An 18,905-nucleotide genomic window follows, 5' to 3' on the forward strand; every position below is an offset into this window, starting at 1 on the left:
AATTTGTATGGAAATTAAAAAAAAACCTCGAATAGCCAAAGCTATCTTGAGAAAGAAGAATGGAACTGGAGGAATCAACCTGCCTGACTTCAGGCTCTATTACAAAGCCACAGTTATCAAGACAGTATGGTACTGGCACAAAGACAGAAATATTGATCAATGGAACAAAATAGAAAGCCCAGAGATAAATCCACGCACCTATGGACAGCTTATCTTTGACAAAGGAGGCAAGAATATACAATGGATTAAAGACAATCTCTTTAACAAGTGGTGCTTGGAAAACTGGTCAACCACTTGTAAAAGAATGAAACTAGAGCACTTTCTAACACCATACACAAAAATAAACTCAAAATGGATTAAAGATCTAAACGTAAGACCAGAAACTATAAAACTCCTAGAGGAGAACATAGGCAAAACACTCTCTGACATACATCACAGCAGGATCCTCTATGATCCACCTCCCAGAATATTGGAAATAAAAGCAAAAATAAACAAGTGGGACCTAATTAAACTTAAAAGCTTCTGCACAACAAAGGAAACTATTAGCAAGGTGAGAAGACAGCCTTCAGAATGGGAGAAAATAATAGCAAATGAAACAACTGACAAACAACTAATCTCAAAAATATACAAGCAACTCCTACAGCTCAACTCCAGAAAAATAAATGACCCAATCAAAAAGTGGGCCAAAGAACTAAATAGACATTTCTCCAAAGAAGACATACAGATGGCTAACAAACACATTAAAAGATGCTCAACATCATTCATTATTAAAGAAATGCAAATCAAAACCACTATGAGGTACCATTTCACACCAGTCGGAATGGCTGCGATCCATAGGTCTACAAGCAATAAATGCTGGAGAGGGTGTGGAGAAAAGGGAACTCTCTTACACTGTTGGTGGGAATGCAAACTAGTACAGCCACTATGGAGAACAGTGTGGAGATTCCTTAAAAAACTGGAAATAGAACTGCCTTATGATCCAGCAATCCCACTGCTGGGCATACACACTGAGGAAACCAGAAGGGAAAGAGACACGTGTACCCCAATGTTCATCGCAGCACTGTTTATAATAGCCAGGACATGGAAGCAACCTAGATGCCCATCAGCAGATGAATGGATAAGAAAGCTGTGGTACATATACACAATGGAGTATTACTCAGCCATTAAAAAGAATACATTTGAATCAGTTCTAATGAGATGGATGAAACTGGAACTTATTATACAGAGTGAAGTAAGCCAGAAAGAAAAACACCAATACAGTATACTAACTCATATATATGGAATTTAGAAAGATGGTAACAATAACCCTGTGTACGAGACAGCAAAAGAGATACTGATGTATAGATCAGTCTTATGGACTCTGTGGGAGAGGGAGAGAGTGGGGGAGATTTGGGAGAATAGCAGTGAAACATGTATAATATCATGTATGAAATGAGTCGCCAGTCCAGGTTCGATGCACGATACTGGATGGTTGGGGCTGGTGCACTGGGACGACCCAGAGGGATGGTATGGGGAGGGAGGAGGGAGGAGGGTTCAGGATGCGGAAAACAGGTACACCTGTGGTGGATTCATTTCTATATTTGGCAAAACTAATACAATATTGTAAAGTTAAAAAAAAAAAAAAGACTCTTGAGAGTCCCTTGGACTTCAAGGAGATCAAGCCAGTCAATCCTAAAGGAAATCAACCCTGAATATTCTTTGGAAAGACTGATGCTGAAGCTCCAACACTTTGGCCACCTCATTTGAAGAGCCAACTCATTGGAAAAGACCCTGATCCTGGGAAAGATTGAGAGCAGGAGGAGAAGGGGCTGACAGAGCATGAGATGGTTGGATGGCAACACCAACTCAATGGGCTTGAGTTTGGGCAAACTCAAGAGAGTGAGACAGTAAAGGACAAGAAAGCCTGATGTGCTGCAGTTCATGGGGTCACAAAGAGTCAGATACGACTTAGCTACTGAACAAGAAGAACAATCACATTTTACCTTGAGATGACATTTTGTCACAACACACAATGTCAAACCTACTGTAGTAAACTTCCACTTCCCTGTTCTTGTCATTTGTGTTATTGTTGTTATACATTCTACTTGTAATTACATTATGAATCCTATAAAATGTTGCTATTATTTTGCCTTAAATATTCTATTATATTAAAAATGAGAGAAAAATGTTTATATTTATCCACAAAATTACTGTTTAGTGCAGTGTCCATAGCTTTGGGTGGATCCACATTTTCATCTTTTATCATTTGCCTTTAGCCTGAAGGCATTTTGTAGCAGTTTTGTGCAGCATATGTCAGGTCACCTCAAATTCTATCATCATTTATTTATCTGAACTCATTTAAATTTTCATTCAGCTTTGAAAAGTATTTTCATAGGTGACTGAATTCTAGGTAACGCCTCCCCAGCTCCAGTGCTTAAAATATGTTTTGACTTTGTTAAGGGACTTACATTGCCTCCAACAAAAAGTCAGGACAACTTGTCTTAGTTTCCTGTATATAATGTGTCAACGTTTTTGACTGCTTTTAAGACTGTTTCTTTTTGTTTGATTGGTTGTTTATCACTGGATTTCAGCAATTGTATTACAGGGTTTTCTAAGAATGTTTTCTTGATTTCATTTGGGATTTGTTTAACCTCCTGGACCGGTGGGTTTACAGTTTTCATAAAATTTAGAAGAATTCCATCTGTCATTTCTTAACATTTTCTCTTCATTTTCTATTCTGCATCTTCAAATACACATATTTTATATAATTTGATATTTTCCCACATGCCACTGAGTTTCCATTCATATTTTTCTCTTTTCTATCTCTACTTCAGCTTGGGTATTCCCTATTGCTATTTGTTTAACTTCCCAATTCTCTTATTCTGCAATGTCTAGCCTCTTGTTAAACTAATCCAAATAATTGTTCATTTCAGATAGTGTTTAGAAGTCCAATTTGTTTTTCTTTCTAGATTTTCCTTTCTTTTTATGCTTCATTAAATGTACTAATATTAGTGGTTTAAAAATTTTATCAGCCAATTCAATCATCTCTATAATTTCTGAATCTGTTTTCTTTTTTTAATATAAATATATTTATTTTCATTGGAGGTTAATTACTTTACAATATTGTATTGGTTTTGCCATACATCAACATGAATCTGCCACAGGTGTACATGTATTCCCCATCCTGAACCCCCCTCAATAATTGCTTTTTAAAAAACTTGTTATGGGTCACTTTTTTCTTTTTGGGGGAATTCTAGTAATCTTTTGATTGGATGCTGGAAATTGTTTGGCAATACTTTACCAGTAAGAACTCTAGCAATAAATGATCAGAACACACTCAAACCAGCGAGTTGTACTTGAAAAATTAAATATTTTTTCCATTGAGTTACCTTCATTCTCTTAAAAATGTATTCCTTTTATGACAAAGTGATGAATTTTTATTTTGGTTTGTGATCCCACCTTACCTGCCACATATCTCATCTACACTCCACTTCTATAGCAATTGCTTCCTTTTTGATTCATTTTTCCATCAATCAGAATCTTTTAAGATGGTGTTTACTTGTTTGAAGTGGAAGAAATATAAAAGGATGGCAGGGTTAGGTGGCAGATGGGAGAAGAAGAGGGTGATGTAATATCTAGAAACTTATTCCACTCATATTTCCCCAAATATTTATATGTTTTATCCATATTGGATGCTTCAGTTCAGTTGCTCAGTTGTTTCTGACTCTTTGCGATCCCATGAATTGCAGCATGCCAGGCCTCCTTGTCCATCACCAACTCCCAGAGTTCACTCAAACTCACGTCCTTTGAGTCGATGATGCCATCCAGCCATCTCATCCTCTGTCGTCCCCTTCTCCTCTTGCCCCCAATCCCTCCCAGCATCAGAGTCTTTTCCAATGAGTCAACTCTTCGCACGAGGTGGCCAAAGTACTGGAGTTTCAGCTTCAGCATCATTCCTTCCAAAGAGCACCCAGGGCTGATCTCCTCTAGAATGGATTGGTTGGATCTCCTTGCGGTCCAAGGGACTCTCAAGAGTCTTCTCCAACACCGCAGTTCAAAAGCATCAATTCTTTGGCACTCAGCTTTCTTCACAGTCCAACTCTCACATCCATACATAACTACTGGAAAAACCATAGCCTTGACTAGACGGACCTTTGTTGGCAAAGTAATGTCTCTGCTTTTCAATGTGCTATCTAGGTTGGTCATAACTTTTCTTCCAAGGAGTAAGCGTCTTTTAATTTCATGGCTGCAGTCACCATCTGCAGTGATTCTGAAGCCCCCAAAAATAAAGTCTGACACTGTTTCCCTATCTATTTCCCATGAAGTGATTTTTTAGAACTAACACCCCAAAAAGATGTCCTTTTCATTATAGGGGACTGGAATGCAAAAGTAGGAAGTCAAGAAACACCTGGAATAACAGGCAAATGTGGCCTTGGGGTACGGAATGAAGCAGAGCAAAAGCTAATTTTGCCAAGAGAACACACTGGTCATAGCAAACGCCCTCCTCCAACAGCACAAAAGAAGACTCTACACATGGCCATCACGAGATGGTCAACACCGAAATCATATTATTATATTCTTTGCAGTCAAAGATGGAGAAGCTCTATACAGTCAGCAAAAACAAGACCGGAGCTGACTGTGGCTCAGATCATGAGCTCCTTATTGCCAAATTGGATACTTGGAACTCCCCAAATTGGTGTATTTGTTCACTGCCTCCTTCCTTTCATTCTCTGCTGGAGTCCAGCTCCAGCAGCCAGAGGTTCAACCTGAAAAGGTGAGCAGTGTCGGCAAGAAACTGAGGCAGCCTCTCATTTTTCTTGGACTGCCTGTTCATTTCAAGCTTATGATTCTCTTTTATACTTTTACAAAAGCATTAGGTCAGAGGTTTGATATTTTTAGTTCCCATTGACCCAAATTTATTTTTCTCCAAAAATCATTGTCGCCCCTCAAAAGGAGTTCCTTCCTCAGCAATTCTCTTATCTACTTTTTCTCATGTGTTCTTGTGAATACACTGTAACTCATGCTAATGTCTGGGCTGCATACCACATTCCTCAGTTTAATTCTTATCTTTCTAAGTCCTGTTTGCCCCTAGTATCCTAAGCTCACTATTTCTTAGAAAGGGCTTCTAGCTAATAATATCTCTAAAGTCCCTAATTTCTATAAGCTATAGTAGAATATGCTAAAAAGTAAAAGTGAAGCCGCTTAGTCGTGTCCGACTCTTTGAGACCCCATGGACTATAGCCTACCAGGCTCCTCTGTCCATGGGATTTTCCAGGCAATAGTCCTGGAGTGGATTGCCATTTCCTTCTCCAGGGGATCTTCCCAACCCAGGAATCGAACCCGGGTCTCCCGCATTGTAGACACTTTACCATCTGAGCCAACATTACAGCAATCCTTAAATCTTTAGCTTCTAACTCTTTTAATTATTCCTAAGCCCTAAATTCAGCAAATTCCTTTGCCATAAACACTTTTCTCACAAATGGGCTTCAGATAGAAATCCCTCCCATGGTCTCAAACTGCAGCCTGTGTGCTCACCCTGGAACACTTTTTTGTAAAAGTCCTTGAACAAACGTCAGTGATTAACTTTATGAATTATTCTTTGAGCACAGCTGCAGAAGGCTTTATGCCTTCTCATGCTCCTCTCAAAAACAATAAGCACCTTAATATTCTCTTCAGTCAACTCAGCCAAGGAAAGGAAAAAAACAAGTGAGAATCACAAAGCCTAACTCCTTCATTCCAGGTCCATGCCTATGGAACAAAGGGAGTGGGTTTAGGGCCATGCCTCCATTTTGTCAGTAATGCCTAACACGGCTCCCAACAATTCTCCATTTCTTCCTCCTTATCCTATATATATATATATATATATATATATATATATATCTGGGCAGCATGTCAGCTTCTTTTACAATAAAACATTTATGAATGAAATTAATAAAGATAAAAATAAATGGAAAGTCATCCGGTATCTAACACTAAAATATGTATTCCTTGTATTCAGCCATTCCAATCATCTGTCTTAAGCCCTGTAGTTTCCAGGCTCCTAGACCAAGGATAGTCTTTTCTAACCAATCTCAAAGTATACATTCTTGGAATTCAGTCATTCCAAATTGATTCTGCAGGTTTTTCTGAATTTCTCTTCAGAAACTTGTTCATGAAAATGTAATTGTGACAGTAACTGTCAAGTTCTCTCTCCATGCTCCACTCCTGGAAAAGAAAAGCTTTCACATCACTGCCTGTGATGTGTTGTTTCCATTTGTCAAGCCAGGATCATGAAGACTCACTGGTTTGTTGTTGTTTTCCCTTAGGATTTGTTCATCTGTTTGAAGGGGATGGACCCTGCTTAGGGTGAGTAGAAGTACATTCTGGAGAAGAGTGGACCCCAGTGTCTGATGGGAACTTTGCACTCTCCACTGCCCATGTCATCTGTGCAGAACTGGGTGTCACAGCTGGGTCTGTCCTGGGACACGTGCCCTTCAGAGAGTCAGATGGCCGGGTCTGGGCTGAAGAATTCAGATGTAAAGGGGAGGAGCCTAAGCTCCAGTTCTGTCCCAGAGTGCCCTGTCCAGGGGCCACTTGTCACCACAGTGGAGCTGTTCAAGTTGTCTGTTCAGGTGAGATGCAGGTCAGGAATAACCTCCCTGCACACTCTGCTCAGGTGAGAAATCATGAGATGTTTCTGAAATCCTGTCATCTTGTATCCAGCATACTCAGAAGTCCAGCTCATGACAAATGGCACCTCTCAATGTGAGGGGCAAGTGAAGATGAACACTTCTGGAAGATGGAGAGCTCTGTGTGCCTCCCACTGGAGTCTGGCCAATGCCAATGTTGTCTGCCATCAACTTGGCTGTGGAGTTGCCATCTCCACCCCCAGAGGACCACACTTTGTGGAAGGAAGTGATCAGATCTCAACAGTCCGATTTCACTGCTTGGGGGCAGAGTCCTTCCTGTGGAGTTGTCCTGTGACTGTCCTGGGTGGTCCTGACTGTTCCCATGACAACACGGCCTCTGTAATCTGCTCAGGTAAGAGAGAGGGAAGGGCTACTGGTGGATGCTCCTGGAGTGAAATATCCCCAAGAGTAGAGAGTGAGGGAAAACTGGCTTCAAAATGTAGATATTTCATGAAATGTTTTTATTTTTTATGAAATGATTCTTCTAACTGTTCATCCATTTTCAAGTCAGGGCAGAAATGTTAAGAAGAATAATACATTTAAAAATAAACATTATTATTTACCTACATATAACCTTTGAGAATAATGTGTAAATAATAAGCATGTACTTCAGTCAGGGTTTTTTTTCCCCTCTGAACCATTTAAAAATTACTTATACATATCAGGTTCCTTTACTCAGCATGCATTTCTTAAGTACAAAGACATCCACTGAAATTCAGAAAATGTTAATTTCACACAATATTATTATTTTTGTTAAAGATTTATTTATTTATTTTTGGCTGGGCTGGGGCTTCATTGCTGCTTGTGGGCTTTCTCTTCAGTCATGTCCAAATATTTGCAACCTTATGGATAGTCCATGGAATTCTCCAGGCCAGAATATTGGAGTGGGTAGCTGTTCCCTTCTCCAGGGGAATCTTCCCAACCCAGGGATCAAACCCAGGTCTCCTGCATTTGCAGCCATGAACATCATGGACATCCATGATCTCAACTGCCTCTGTGAATGTTGAAGGCACCAGTATCTAGTGCCAGGGGGCCAGGAGAATACTTACTCACATGTGCTCCCAGTAAGGATCAAAGTCCTTTGTTATGTCACAGGAGTTAGCAGAAGCCAGTAAACCTGCTCCATGCCCTCTAGGCTATGGGGAAAACCTGGAGAAACCTGGAGAATTCTGACTTGGTCAGACACCTATGCATGAAGGAAACTTGGTAGAGTCCAGGATTCCTGAAAGCAGATTTCAGCATTCCATTGGAGAAAAAAAGAAAGATTGCAGATGGTAAGAGTCATTTTCCAGTGCTGCCCTCATCCTGAGGTGAAACACTATGGAGCTAAACTAGCCAGTGGGGCCTTTCCCTTTGGGAGAAAGAGAAGAAATCTGTCAGTGCCCAGCCCCCCAGTTCTGTGGGAGGCACGAATAAACCCTTTTCTCTCTGATAGCACCCAGAGTTCTGGGGCCAGACCTCATGACTGGGGGCAGAGAAACGATGTGAAAGGTCATTAAGAATGTCAAAGGGTAGAAGATGGATTCAGTTCTTGCTGACTGTGCTCGAGACTTCAACAGAAAACTTCTACACAAGCCTCTGGGGAAACCTCAAAGGAGGATCCTTCTCCCTGGGCCTATTGGTGCCCCCAGTGCCCTGAGTAATCAACCCACGCCTACCTCTACTCTGTTGACAGCTCCCTGTGTGTATTCCCAAGTGTGGAGTTGAGAGTAAACTTCAGTAAATGGAATGTTTTCAGGAAACAGGACAGTCCTGGGGGCAAGGGGGTAACCACACACTTGAGCTGAAGTAGAACCTTGTGCAAAACAAAAAGGAGGTTTTCAGCAGCCAGCCTGGTGAGTGGTAAGAACCAGAGAAGACAAAAAAGTTTAAAATTTTGCTATGGAAGGAGCAAGGAATGTGAAATGGGTGTATCCTTACAAGGTCAGAGAAGAGTATGTATCATCTGAAAGTAATTACTAAAGACTTGGGGGGTGAGAGTTGTCTACCACTTCAAATACAAAAGCACCAGTGCAAAACTCCAAGGCCCATCAAAGTGGAAAGATATCATTGTCACAAAGGGTGACAAATATCTTTCAAACTGACAGAGGGACATGTCGATAACATAGAATTTTGTGATCTAACTTAGAAAGAATCCAACATTGTTGTTTTGAGGAATCTCAATGAGCTATAAGAAAACACAAAATGGCAATTCAATGAAATCAGAAGAATATTATACTAACACAGTAAGAGATTTAATAAACAGATAGAAATTATAACAAAGAACCAACAGAAATTCTGGTCCTGAAGAATTTAATAAATGAAAAAAAATGTAACAGAGAACATCTAAAACAGAGTAGACCAAATTCAAGATAGAATCTGTGACTACAAGATAGGAATTTTGAAACAGCTCTTATCAGTGGAAAATAAAGAAAATTGAATAAAAAAGAACAAAATATCCTATGTGATCTATTAATCTCCATTCAACGTACAAATATTAGAATAATTAAGGTTCAGGAAGGAGAAGAAAGGAGAAACTGTGAGAAAGTTTATTTAAATAAATAATAGCCAAAAACTTTCCAAACATAAGGAAGAGACTTGGACACTCAAGTTCATAAAGATAATAACCCTATTATCTGAGTGCAGAAATACCTTCTCCTGGATACTGTATAATGATACTGTCAAAAATTTTAAGAGACAACCATATCAGTAGATTTCTAAGCAAAAAAATCTATAGGCCTGGAGAAAGTGGAATGGCATATTCAATGTGTTGAAAGAAAAAAATTGCCAGCCATGAATACTCTATCCAGCAGTGTTATCCTTCACATAGGAAAGAGAAGGAGAGATTTTCACAAAAAATAAAAGCTGAGGGAGTTAATCACTGCTAGACCTGACTCAAAAGAAATGCTGAAAGGGGTTTTTCAAGCCTAAACAAAATGTTGTTAATTTGTGACATGAAAAAAAAAATGAATGTATATACAACAGTCTGTGTTAACCACCTCACTTTAGAATAAAGATTAAAGGAAAAGAGTAGTAAAAACAAATGTAGATGTTATAATTTGTTAACAAACACACAACATAAAAAGAGATAAAATGTGACATTGGAATGTACAAGGGAACGTTAAAAAGTAGAGTGTTTGTAAGCATCTTCGGAGAAGGCAATGGCAACCCACTCCAGTACTCTTGCCTGGAAAATCCCATGGATGGAGGAGCCTGGTAGGCAGCAGTCCATGGGGTCGCTAAGAGTCAGGCATGACTGAGCGAATTTACTTTCACTTTTCACTTTCATGCATTGGAGAAGGAAATGGCAACCCACTCCAGTACTCTTGCCTGGAGAATCCCAGGGACAGAGAAGCCTAGTGGGCTGCCGTCTATGGGGTCGCACAGAGTTGGACACGACTGAAGCAACTTAGTAGCAGGCATCTTAAGTTGCTATCAGTATAAAATGAACTGTTTTATATATAATATGCTCATGTAAAACTCATGGTAACTGCAAGGCAAAAATCTGGAGTGTACTTACAAAAGGTAAAGGGGAATCATAGCACACCATCATGAAAAATTACCAATGTAAAAAAGTAGGCTAAGACAGAAACAAAACAAGGCAATGGGACTATAGTCAGAAAGCAATAAGAAGGCATTAGGAATTTTTACATATCCATAATCAGTAAAAATGCAAGTGGATTAAATTCATTACTCAAAAAGAATGCCTAGTTGCATGGAAATCAAGACCAAACTATTTGCTGCCTAAAGGAGAGTCACTCCTGATTTAAGAACACACAAAGGCTCAAAGTAAAGGGACTGAAAAAGATGCTCCATGGCAAGTGCAAACCTAAGGAGAGCAGAGGTAACTACATTATGTCAGACAAAATAGTATTTAGGCCAAAAATAGTAATAAGAAAACAAGAAGGCAATTATATCATGATAAAGGGGTCAATTCATCAAGAAGATTTAATAATCATAAATATATACTCCCCATTGAAGCCCCTAAACATATTAAGCAAATACTAACAGATATAACCAACCTAGATAGCATATTAAAAAGCAGAGACATTACTTTGCCAACAAAGGTCCGTCTAGTCAAGGCTTTGGTTTTTCCAGTGGTCATGTATGGATATGAGAGTTGGACTGTGAAGAAAGCTGAGTGCTGAAGAATTGATGCTTTTGAACTGTGGTGTTGGAGAAGACTCTTGAGAGTCCCTTGGACTGCAAGGAGATCCAACCAGTCCATCCTAAAGGAGGTCAGTCCTGGGTGTTCATTGGAAGGACTGATGCTAAAGCTGAAACTCCAGTACTTTGTCCACCTCATGTGAAGAGTTGACTGATTGGAAAAGACCCTGATGCTGGGAGGGATTGGGAGCAGGAGGAGAATGGGACGACAGAGGATGAGATGGCTGGATGGCATCATCAACTCGATGGACATTAGTTTGAGCAAACTCCAGGAGTTGGTGATGGACAGGGAGGCGTGGCGTGCTGCAATTCATGGGGTCGCAAAGAGTCGGACACAACTGAGCAACTGAACTGAACTGAACTGAACAGATCTAAAGAGAGAAAGAGACTGATATATGGTAATTGTAGGGAATACTCATACTGCACTTTCAGCAAATCATCCAGAGAGAAAATCCACACAAAATCATGAGGCTTGCACCATACTTCAGAATGAAGGATCTAACAGATATTTGTGTGGGTGCAAGCTCAGTTGCTCAGTCATGTCTGACTCTTTGTGACCCCATGAACTTTAGACCACCAGGCTCCTCTGTCCATGGGGTTTTCCAGGCAAGAATACTGGAGTGGATTGCCATTTCCTACTCCAGGGGTTCTTCCTGACCCAGGGATCAAACCCACGTTTCTGTCATCTCCTGCACTGACAGGTAGATACTTTACCTCTAGCACCACCTGGGAAGCCCTAAATACTGTATACTGCCATCTAACTTTCATTTTTGTATTACAATACATTGAGAACCAGTGTCTATTAACCCCACGAAAGTTTCTTTACCACCTTCAGGCTGCTGCCTGCTGGGCATTGTGCCAAAACATATTGGCCCACCTGTCACTCAGAGTCATAATCTTCTCCTTTACTTTGCATTAATTTATTCCATATTGACTCTAAAGGGCCTGTAGATTCATCTCTTACATAATATTTTAATGATTCGTAAAGGTTTTGATGAATTAAGTTATCATGTTTGTTTACAGTTTAAGGAGATATCCCAGGCAATCTGATGATATAATCTCTTATAAAGAATCATTAAAATTTTTAGCAGTTATTCCACCTGTCTTCTCCTCTTTCATGTTATTTTCCATTCAACCATCTGTATACGTTCAGTAATTTTAGATGCCCTCCATTTTTTTTGCATTTTATATTTGATTCTCATCCTTCTGAAAAACTCCAGTCATTTCCCCATCACTCAGATACATTTACAGTAGCCTTGGAAAGCTATCTATGACATCTTCCTTGACATCATCTTATCTTTCCAATAATAAAGTCACGTAAGGAGCCCAACCAGCAGGAATCTCTTTTGTCTCAGCTTCAACCATCATTTTCATCAAAGTTATAGCTTCAGAGAATTTTAGTATCACCATTAAACATACCAAAGTTGCTTGTATATTCATTTCAGCAGGCTCCAAGAGAATATTTCGTTTAAGGGTAGACTTCGATAATTCTCTTAATCAGGATATGTGCTAAGTACTCATGCCTTTATCCAGCCCACCAAGAGTCTGTTTGTTCCTTTGTCCATATTTATGTAAAAGCTGCAGCAAACTAAGAGTTCTGAGTAAGACTGGACGTGCCTTTCCATTCAGTAGAATTTGAAGTAGTTCTTGGCACTTCTGCACAAATCTACTTCACTAGAGGATTTAAAAGAAAATTGTTTATACTGACCCACAAAGTGGCTTAATTCTTTTAGTTAGTATTCCTGTGTTTTGTTTTTCTTGAACCTCTCCCCTGCAGCCTGTGTAGTTTTCTTAATGATCGATCACCAGTTGGACAAAGATATCCTTCCGACTGCATACAGTCCTCCCCTTTACAAAATAAATCACCAACTCTGAGGCTCTGACATCCTCAGGTCTGCTGAGTCTGCTCTATGCTTATCTTTGCAGATGCTAAATTGTTTGAATCTGATTCATGGACAGACTAAGAATGAGGTGGAATAACTAAATGATTATAATGTGCTGTTTATGTTTAAATTTAAAAAATATATTTTTGTGGCCTTACCTCACTGCACACAGAATTTTAGTTCCCCTGCCAGGGATCAAACCCATGCCCTCTTCAATGGAAGCATGGAGTCTTAACCACTGGACTTCCAGGGAAGTTCCTATAATGTGTTGTTTAAAAATTTCTCCCTTGGTAGCACCCAGGAACAGCTTGTTCACATCCTTTAGGACTGTAGATTGATGGCTTATACATGATTTATCCATGCACACAGACTGTTTTGACTAAAGAGCAGTGAGGTGAATTTATACACCTATTCTAAATATTTGTGTACATATTAAAATGGAAAGGAGATAAAGTGGATAAAACAAATTTGAAAGATAATAACAAAAATAGAAGCAAACTAACTTGAAGATTCCTACAATGTGTCCATGGCAACATCGTCTTTGAGTAAGCATTGATAAATAGATCAACAGGACATAATCAAGTTCACTATTAGACCTAAACCTATGTATAATAAGTTGATTTTCTCCAAAGGCATCAAGATATTTCAAAGGGGAAAGTATAATTAAAAAAAAAAAGATGTACTGGCTGAATATATTCATGGGGAAAAAAAAAAAATGAACCACAACTCTTACTTCGTACCCTCTTCACCTTTCACCTTCAATCTTTCCCAGCATCATGGTCTTTTCCAATGAGTCAACTCTTCCCATCAGGTGGCCAAAGTATTGGAGCTTCAGCTTTAGCATCAGTCCTTCCAATGAATATTCAGGTTGATTTCCTTCAGAAATTACTGATTTTATCTCTTTGCAGTCCAACAGACTCTCAAGAGTCTTCTCCAGCAGCACAATTTGAAAGTATCAATTCTTTGGTGCTCAGCCTTCTGCATGGTCCAACTCTCACATACATACATGACTACTGGAAAAACCATAACTTTGCCTAGATGGACCTTTGTCGGCAAAGTGATGTCTCTGCTTTTTAATATGCTATCTAGGTTAGTCATAGCTTTTCTTCCAAGGAGCAAGCGTCTTTTAATTTCATCTGTGCAGTCACTGTCCACAGTGATTTTGGAGCCCAAGAAAATGAAATCTGTCAGTGTTTCCATTTATTCCCCATCTGTTTGCCATGAAGTGATGGGACTAGACCCCATGATTTCAGTTTTTTGAATGTTGAGTTTTAAGTCAGCTTTTTCACTCTCCTCTTTCACCTTCATCAAGAGGTTCTTTAGTTCCTCTTCGCTTTCTGCCATAAGGGTGGTGTCATCTGCATATCTGAGGTTATTCATATTTCTCTCAGCAATCTTGATTCCAGCTTGAGCTTCACCCAGCCCAGCATTTTACAAGATGTACTCTGCATAGAAGTTAATTAAGCAGGATAATGATATACAACTTGATGTATTCCTTTCCCAGTTTGGAAACAGTCTATTGTTCATGTCCAATTCTAACTGTTGCTTCCTGACCTGAAAACAGGCTTCTCAGAAGGCAGGAAAGGTGGTCTGATATTCCCATCTCTTTAAGAATTCTCCACAGTTTGTTGTGATTCACACAGTCAAAGATGTGTGACTTTGCACAAAGATGTGCAAAGATTTCTTTGCACACAAAGATGCAGACGCTCTAAAAAGTCAACAAAAACAAGATTGGGAGCTGACTGTGGCTCAGATCATGAACTCCTTATTGCAAAGCTCAGACTTAAATTGAAGAAAGTAGGGAAAACCACTAGACTATTCAGATATGACCTAACTCAAATTCCTTACAATTATATAGTGGAAGTGACAAATAGATTCAAGGGATTAGTTCTTATCGACAGAGTACCTGAAGAAATATGGATGGAGGTTTGTGACACTGTACAGGAGACAGAGATCAAGACCATCCCCAAGAAAAAGAAATGCAAAAAGACAAAATGGTTGTCAGAGGAGGGAGGCCTTACAAACAGCTGAGAAAAGAAGAGAAGCTAAAGTCAAAGGAGAAAAGGAAAGACATACCCATTTGAATGCAGAGTTCCAAATAATAGCAAGGAGAGATAAGAAAGCCTTCCTCTTTGATCAGTGCAAAGAAATTGAGGAAAACAGCAGAATGGGAAAGATTAGAGATCTCTTCAAGAAAATTAGAGATACCAAGGGAACATTTCATGCAAAGATGGGCACAATCAAGGACAGAAATGGTATGGACCTAACAAAAGCAGAAGATATTACAAAGAGGTGGCAAGAATACATAGAAGAACTATACAAAAAGATCTTCATGGCCCCGGTAACCATAATGGTGTGATCACTCACCTAGAGCCAGACATCCTGGAATGTGAAATCAAGTGGGCCTTAGGAGGCATCACTATGAACAAAGACAGTGAAGGTGATCAAATTCCAGTTGATCTATATCAAAATCTAAAAGATGATGCTGTGAAAGTGCTGCACTCAATATACCAGCAAATTTAGAAAACTCAGCAGTGGCCACAGGACTGGAGAAGGTCAGTTTTCATTCTAATCCCTAAGAAAGGCAAAGCCACAGAATCCTCAAACTATCACACAATTGTATGCATCTCATATGCTAGTAAAGTAATGCTCAAAATTCTCCAAGCAAGTCTTCAGTAGTACATGGACCAAGAACCTCCAGATATTCAAGCTGGATTTAGAAAAGCCAGAGGAACCAGAGATCAAATTGCCAACATCTGTTGGACCACAGAAAAAGCAAGAGCGTTCCAGAAAAACATCGACTTCTGCTTCATTGACTATGGCAAAGTTTTGACTGTGTGGATCACAAAAAAGTGTGGAAAATTCTTAAAGAGATGGGAATACCAGACCACCTAACCTGCCTCCGGAGAAATCTGCATGCAGGTCAAGAAGCAACAGTTAGAATTGGACATAGAACAATAGACTGGTTCCAGATAGGGAAAGGAGTAGGTCAAGGCTGTATGTTGTTACCCTGCTTATTTAACTTATATGCAGAGTACATCATGAAAAACGCTGGGCTGGATGAAGCATGAGCCGGAATCAAGATTGCCAGGAAAAATATCAATAACCTCAGATATGCAGATGAAACCACCCTTTTGGCAGAAAGTGAAGAAGAACTAAACAGTCTCTTGATGAAAGAGTGAAAAAGTTGACTTAAACTCAACATTCAGAAAACTAATATCATGGCATCTGGTCCCATCACTTTATGGCAAATAGATGGGGAAACAATGGAAACAGTGAGATACTTTTTTATTTTGGGGGTCTCCAAAATCACTGCAGATGGTGACTGCAGCCATGAAATTAAAAGATGCTTACTCCTTGGAAGGAAAGTTATGGCCAGCCTAGACAGCATATTAAAAAATAGAGACATTATTTTGCCAACAAAGGTTTGTATAGTCAAAGCTATGGTTTTTCCAGTAGTCATTTATGGGTGTGAGAGTTGAACCATAAAGAAAGCTGAGCACTAAAAAATTGATTCTTTTGAACTGTGGTGTTGTAGAAAACTCTTGATAGTCCCTTGGACTACAAGGAGATCAAACCAATCCATCCTAAAGGAAATCAGTCCTGAATATTCATTGGAAGGACTGACGTTGAAGCTGAAGGTGAAGCTCCAATACTTTGGCCACTTGAATCAAAGAACTGACTCACTGAAAAAGACCCTGATGCTGGGAAAGATAGAAGACAGGAGAAGGGTCGACAAAGGATGAGATGGTTGGATGGCATCACTGACTCGATGGACATGAGTTTGAGCAAGTTCTGGGAGTTAGTGATTGACAGGGAAGCCTGATGTGTTGCAGTCCATGGGGTCTCAAAGAGTCAGACACGACTGAAGTGACTTAGCATGCACTTCTGTGTCTCTTGTCATCTCTTCTTAGTATCTTCTGCTTCTGTTAGGTTCTTGCCATTTCCTAAATGTCCTTGCCAGGTCCTTTATTTTGCCCATCTTTGCATGAAATGTTCCTTTGGTATCTCATTTTCTTGAAGAGATCTCTAGTCTTTCCCATTCTAATGTTTTCCTCTATTTCTTTACATTGTTCACTTAAGAAGGCTTTCTTGTCTCTCCTTGCTCTAAAGCAAAAGTCCTCAGTGATTTCAGAGGAGGCTGAATGGCCCTCAGACCTAGTACGAAGTTTGAGCAGTGACACATACACTCCCTTCCATTGTTTACTGGGAATTCATGAAGGTCAGCAGAGCTTCAAGGGAGGGAGGCATAGACTTCACTTCTCAGTGGATGTTAAGATTTTGTGGATGCTTAAAACCCACCACGGTATATAAAATGGGAAATTGTTGATTCTAAGTTTCTGCCTTTAGTTCTGTCAATTTTGGCTTTGTGTATCTAAGACTTAGTATATATGAATTCCAGACCTGTTTAGCATCTTTCTGTACATTTTTACATTTTCCATTTTTTTTTTCTTTCTGTGCTTCATTCTGTCTCCTTTTAGTATTGCTATCTTGTGCTGGTCTGATGGAGTATTACACATATCCTCTGAGTTATTTCAAAAACTGACATTTTCAATTCTAGAATTTTTGTTAAATTCTTTGTGATCATTTCTCTGCCAAAATTCTATCTTGTCATTTCATTCTTTGAACATTTCATCCATGGTGATTTAAACTTTTGTCGGGTTAAGTCCAGTAGCCGGGTATCCTATACATTTCTTTCTAATGCATTTTTTCTTCATACATTTTTGTCAAATTGTTTATCTTTTGTGACTGAGTATTTGTGATTGACAGACATTATAGGTGAAAAATTGTAGAACTCCTTCAGAAAGGATCTTATTTTATAGCTTCCTCCAGACACCCAATTTAGGGTCAATCACCTTACTTGAAAGAGGGTGAAGAAAATAGAAACTGGGCATCCATTCCTTGGGAAAGGATCAGCTTTTAGTTCCCTTTCCTTTTACCATGCCCAGATCCTGGCTAATCTTCTCCCAGGCGGACCCTGAATAGTGCTTCATGTTCCCTGAGCTAGTGTGTCTGGTGAATCTCTGCTGAGCTTTTCAGAGTCTCAGCTCTTACCTCTGAATTGACAAAAGCCTCAGAGAAGTGGCTCACCTCTGCCCTTTATTCTCTCTGAGAGCTTGGCTCCAAAAACTCTCACTGCTTGGGTAGCTCAACAACAATATCAAAAGTATTGATAATTTCTCGCTTTTGTAAATTTATTCTTAGTGCAGCACTTGGCTTAAAACAGAACGTTTGGCATTGTCAGACACAGAACTCTTCATAGAGAAGGTGAACTCTAAAATTACCATGAGGTTACTGCTATGTTACAGCGTTTATCTCAGGCTCCACCACTTAGGTCATTATTTACCTTAATTCAATTTTCTGTTCTTTAACCCTCCCAATCCCCTGTTTCCGCAGGAAACCAGACCCAGGTGCTGCCCCAGTGCGATGACTCCGTGTCTGAACCAGCAGGCTCTGCAGCCTCAGAGGAGAGCACCCCCTACTGCTCAGGTGAGGGTCCCACAGGACAGAAGACCCTTCTCACTCCCCTGCCCCCTCGCCCCCCTCACCACCCGTCACCACCCCATTGTTCCATTTTTCTCTCCTCAGACAGCAGACAGCTCCGCCTGGTGGACGGGGGCGGTCCCTGCGCCGGGAGAGTGGAGATCCTTGACCAGGGCTCCTGGGGCATCATCTGTGATGACGGCTAGGACCTGGAGGATGCCCACGTGGTGTGCAGGCAGCTGGGCTGTGGAGAAGCCCTCAATGCCACGGGGTCTGCTCACTTCGGGGCAGGATCAGGGCCCATCTGGCTGGACGACCTGAACTGCACAGGAAATGAGTCCCACGTGTGGAGGTGCCCTTCCCGAGGCTGGGGGCGGCAGGACTGCAGACACAAGGAGGACGTGGGGGTCATCTGCTCAGGTGCGTGCTGCACACTGTCCACAGGCTGGGGGAGGGATGGGGCCCTGGAGGACGGGGTTCTGAGCCCTAATGGAGAGATGCTGAAAGGACCAGAGTAGGAGGCTTCCTCCCATGGAGCCTGTCTTTCCAGCAGACGAGAAGACGAGGTGCTTTCACTTCCTCCTGCAGTGGCTGAGATTCTGGTCCTTTCTTCTCAGCAGTGTTTCCTGCCAGAGCTTTTTCTCACAGTTTCCACGTGAAAGCAGGACTCACTCTGCAGTTCCCTGTCATAATACAGTCTAGAGATTCTGGTGACGTTGTAATGAAAGCATAGATTTATTCTGTT

General features: G+C 40.4%; 1 protein-coding gene across 1 annotated transcript in view; it reads left to right on the plus strand.

Moving 5' to 3' along the window:
- LOC102270223 (antigen WC1.1-like) overlaps positions 1-18,905 on the plus strand; it is a 110,505-nt gene that overhangs the window by 81,814 nt on the left and 9,786 nt on the right. Inside the window, 4 exon segments of the mRNA XM_070366758.1 lie at positions 6,285-6,590; positions 6,682-6,999; positions 18,074-18,166; positions 18,266-18,580. Coding sequence (XP_070222859.1) covers positions 6,285-6,590; positions 6,682-6,999; positions 18,074-18,166; positions 18,266-18,580 — 1,032 coding nt within the window.

The sequence above is a fragment of the Bos mutus genome, unplaced genomic scaffold, assembly GCF_027580195.1.
Source record: "Bos mutus isolate GX-2022 unplaced genomic scaffold, NWIPB_WYAK_1.1 CTG202, whole genome shotgun sequence".
Taxonomy (NCBI): domain Eukaryota; kingdom Metazoa; phylum Chordata; class Mammalia; order Artiodactyla; family Bovidae; genus Bos; species Bos mutus.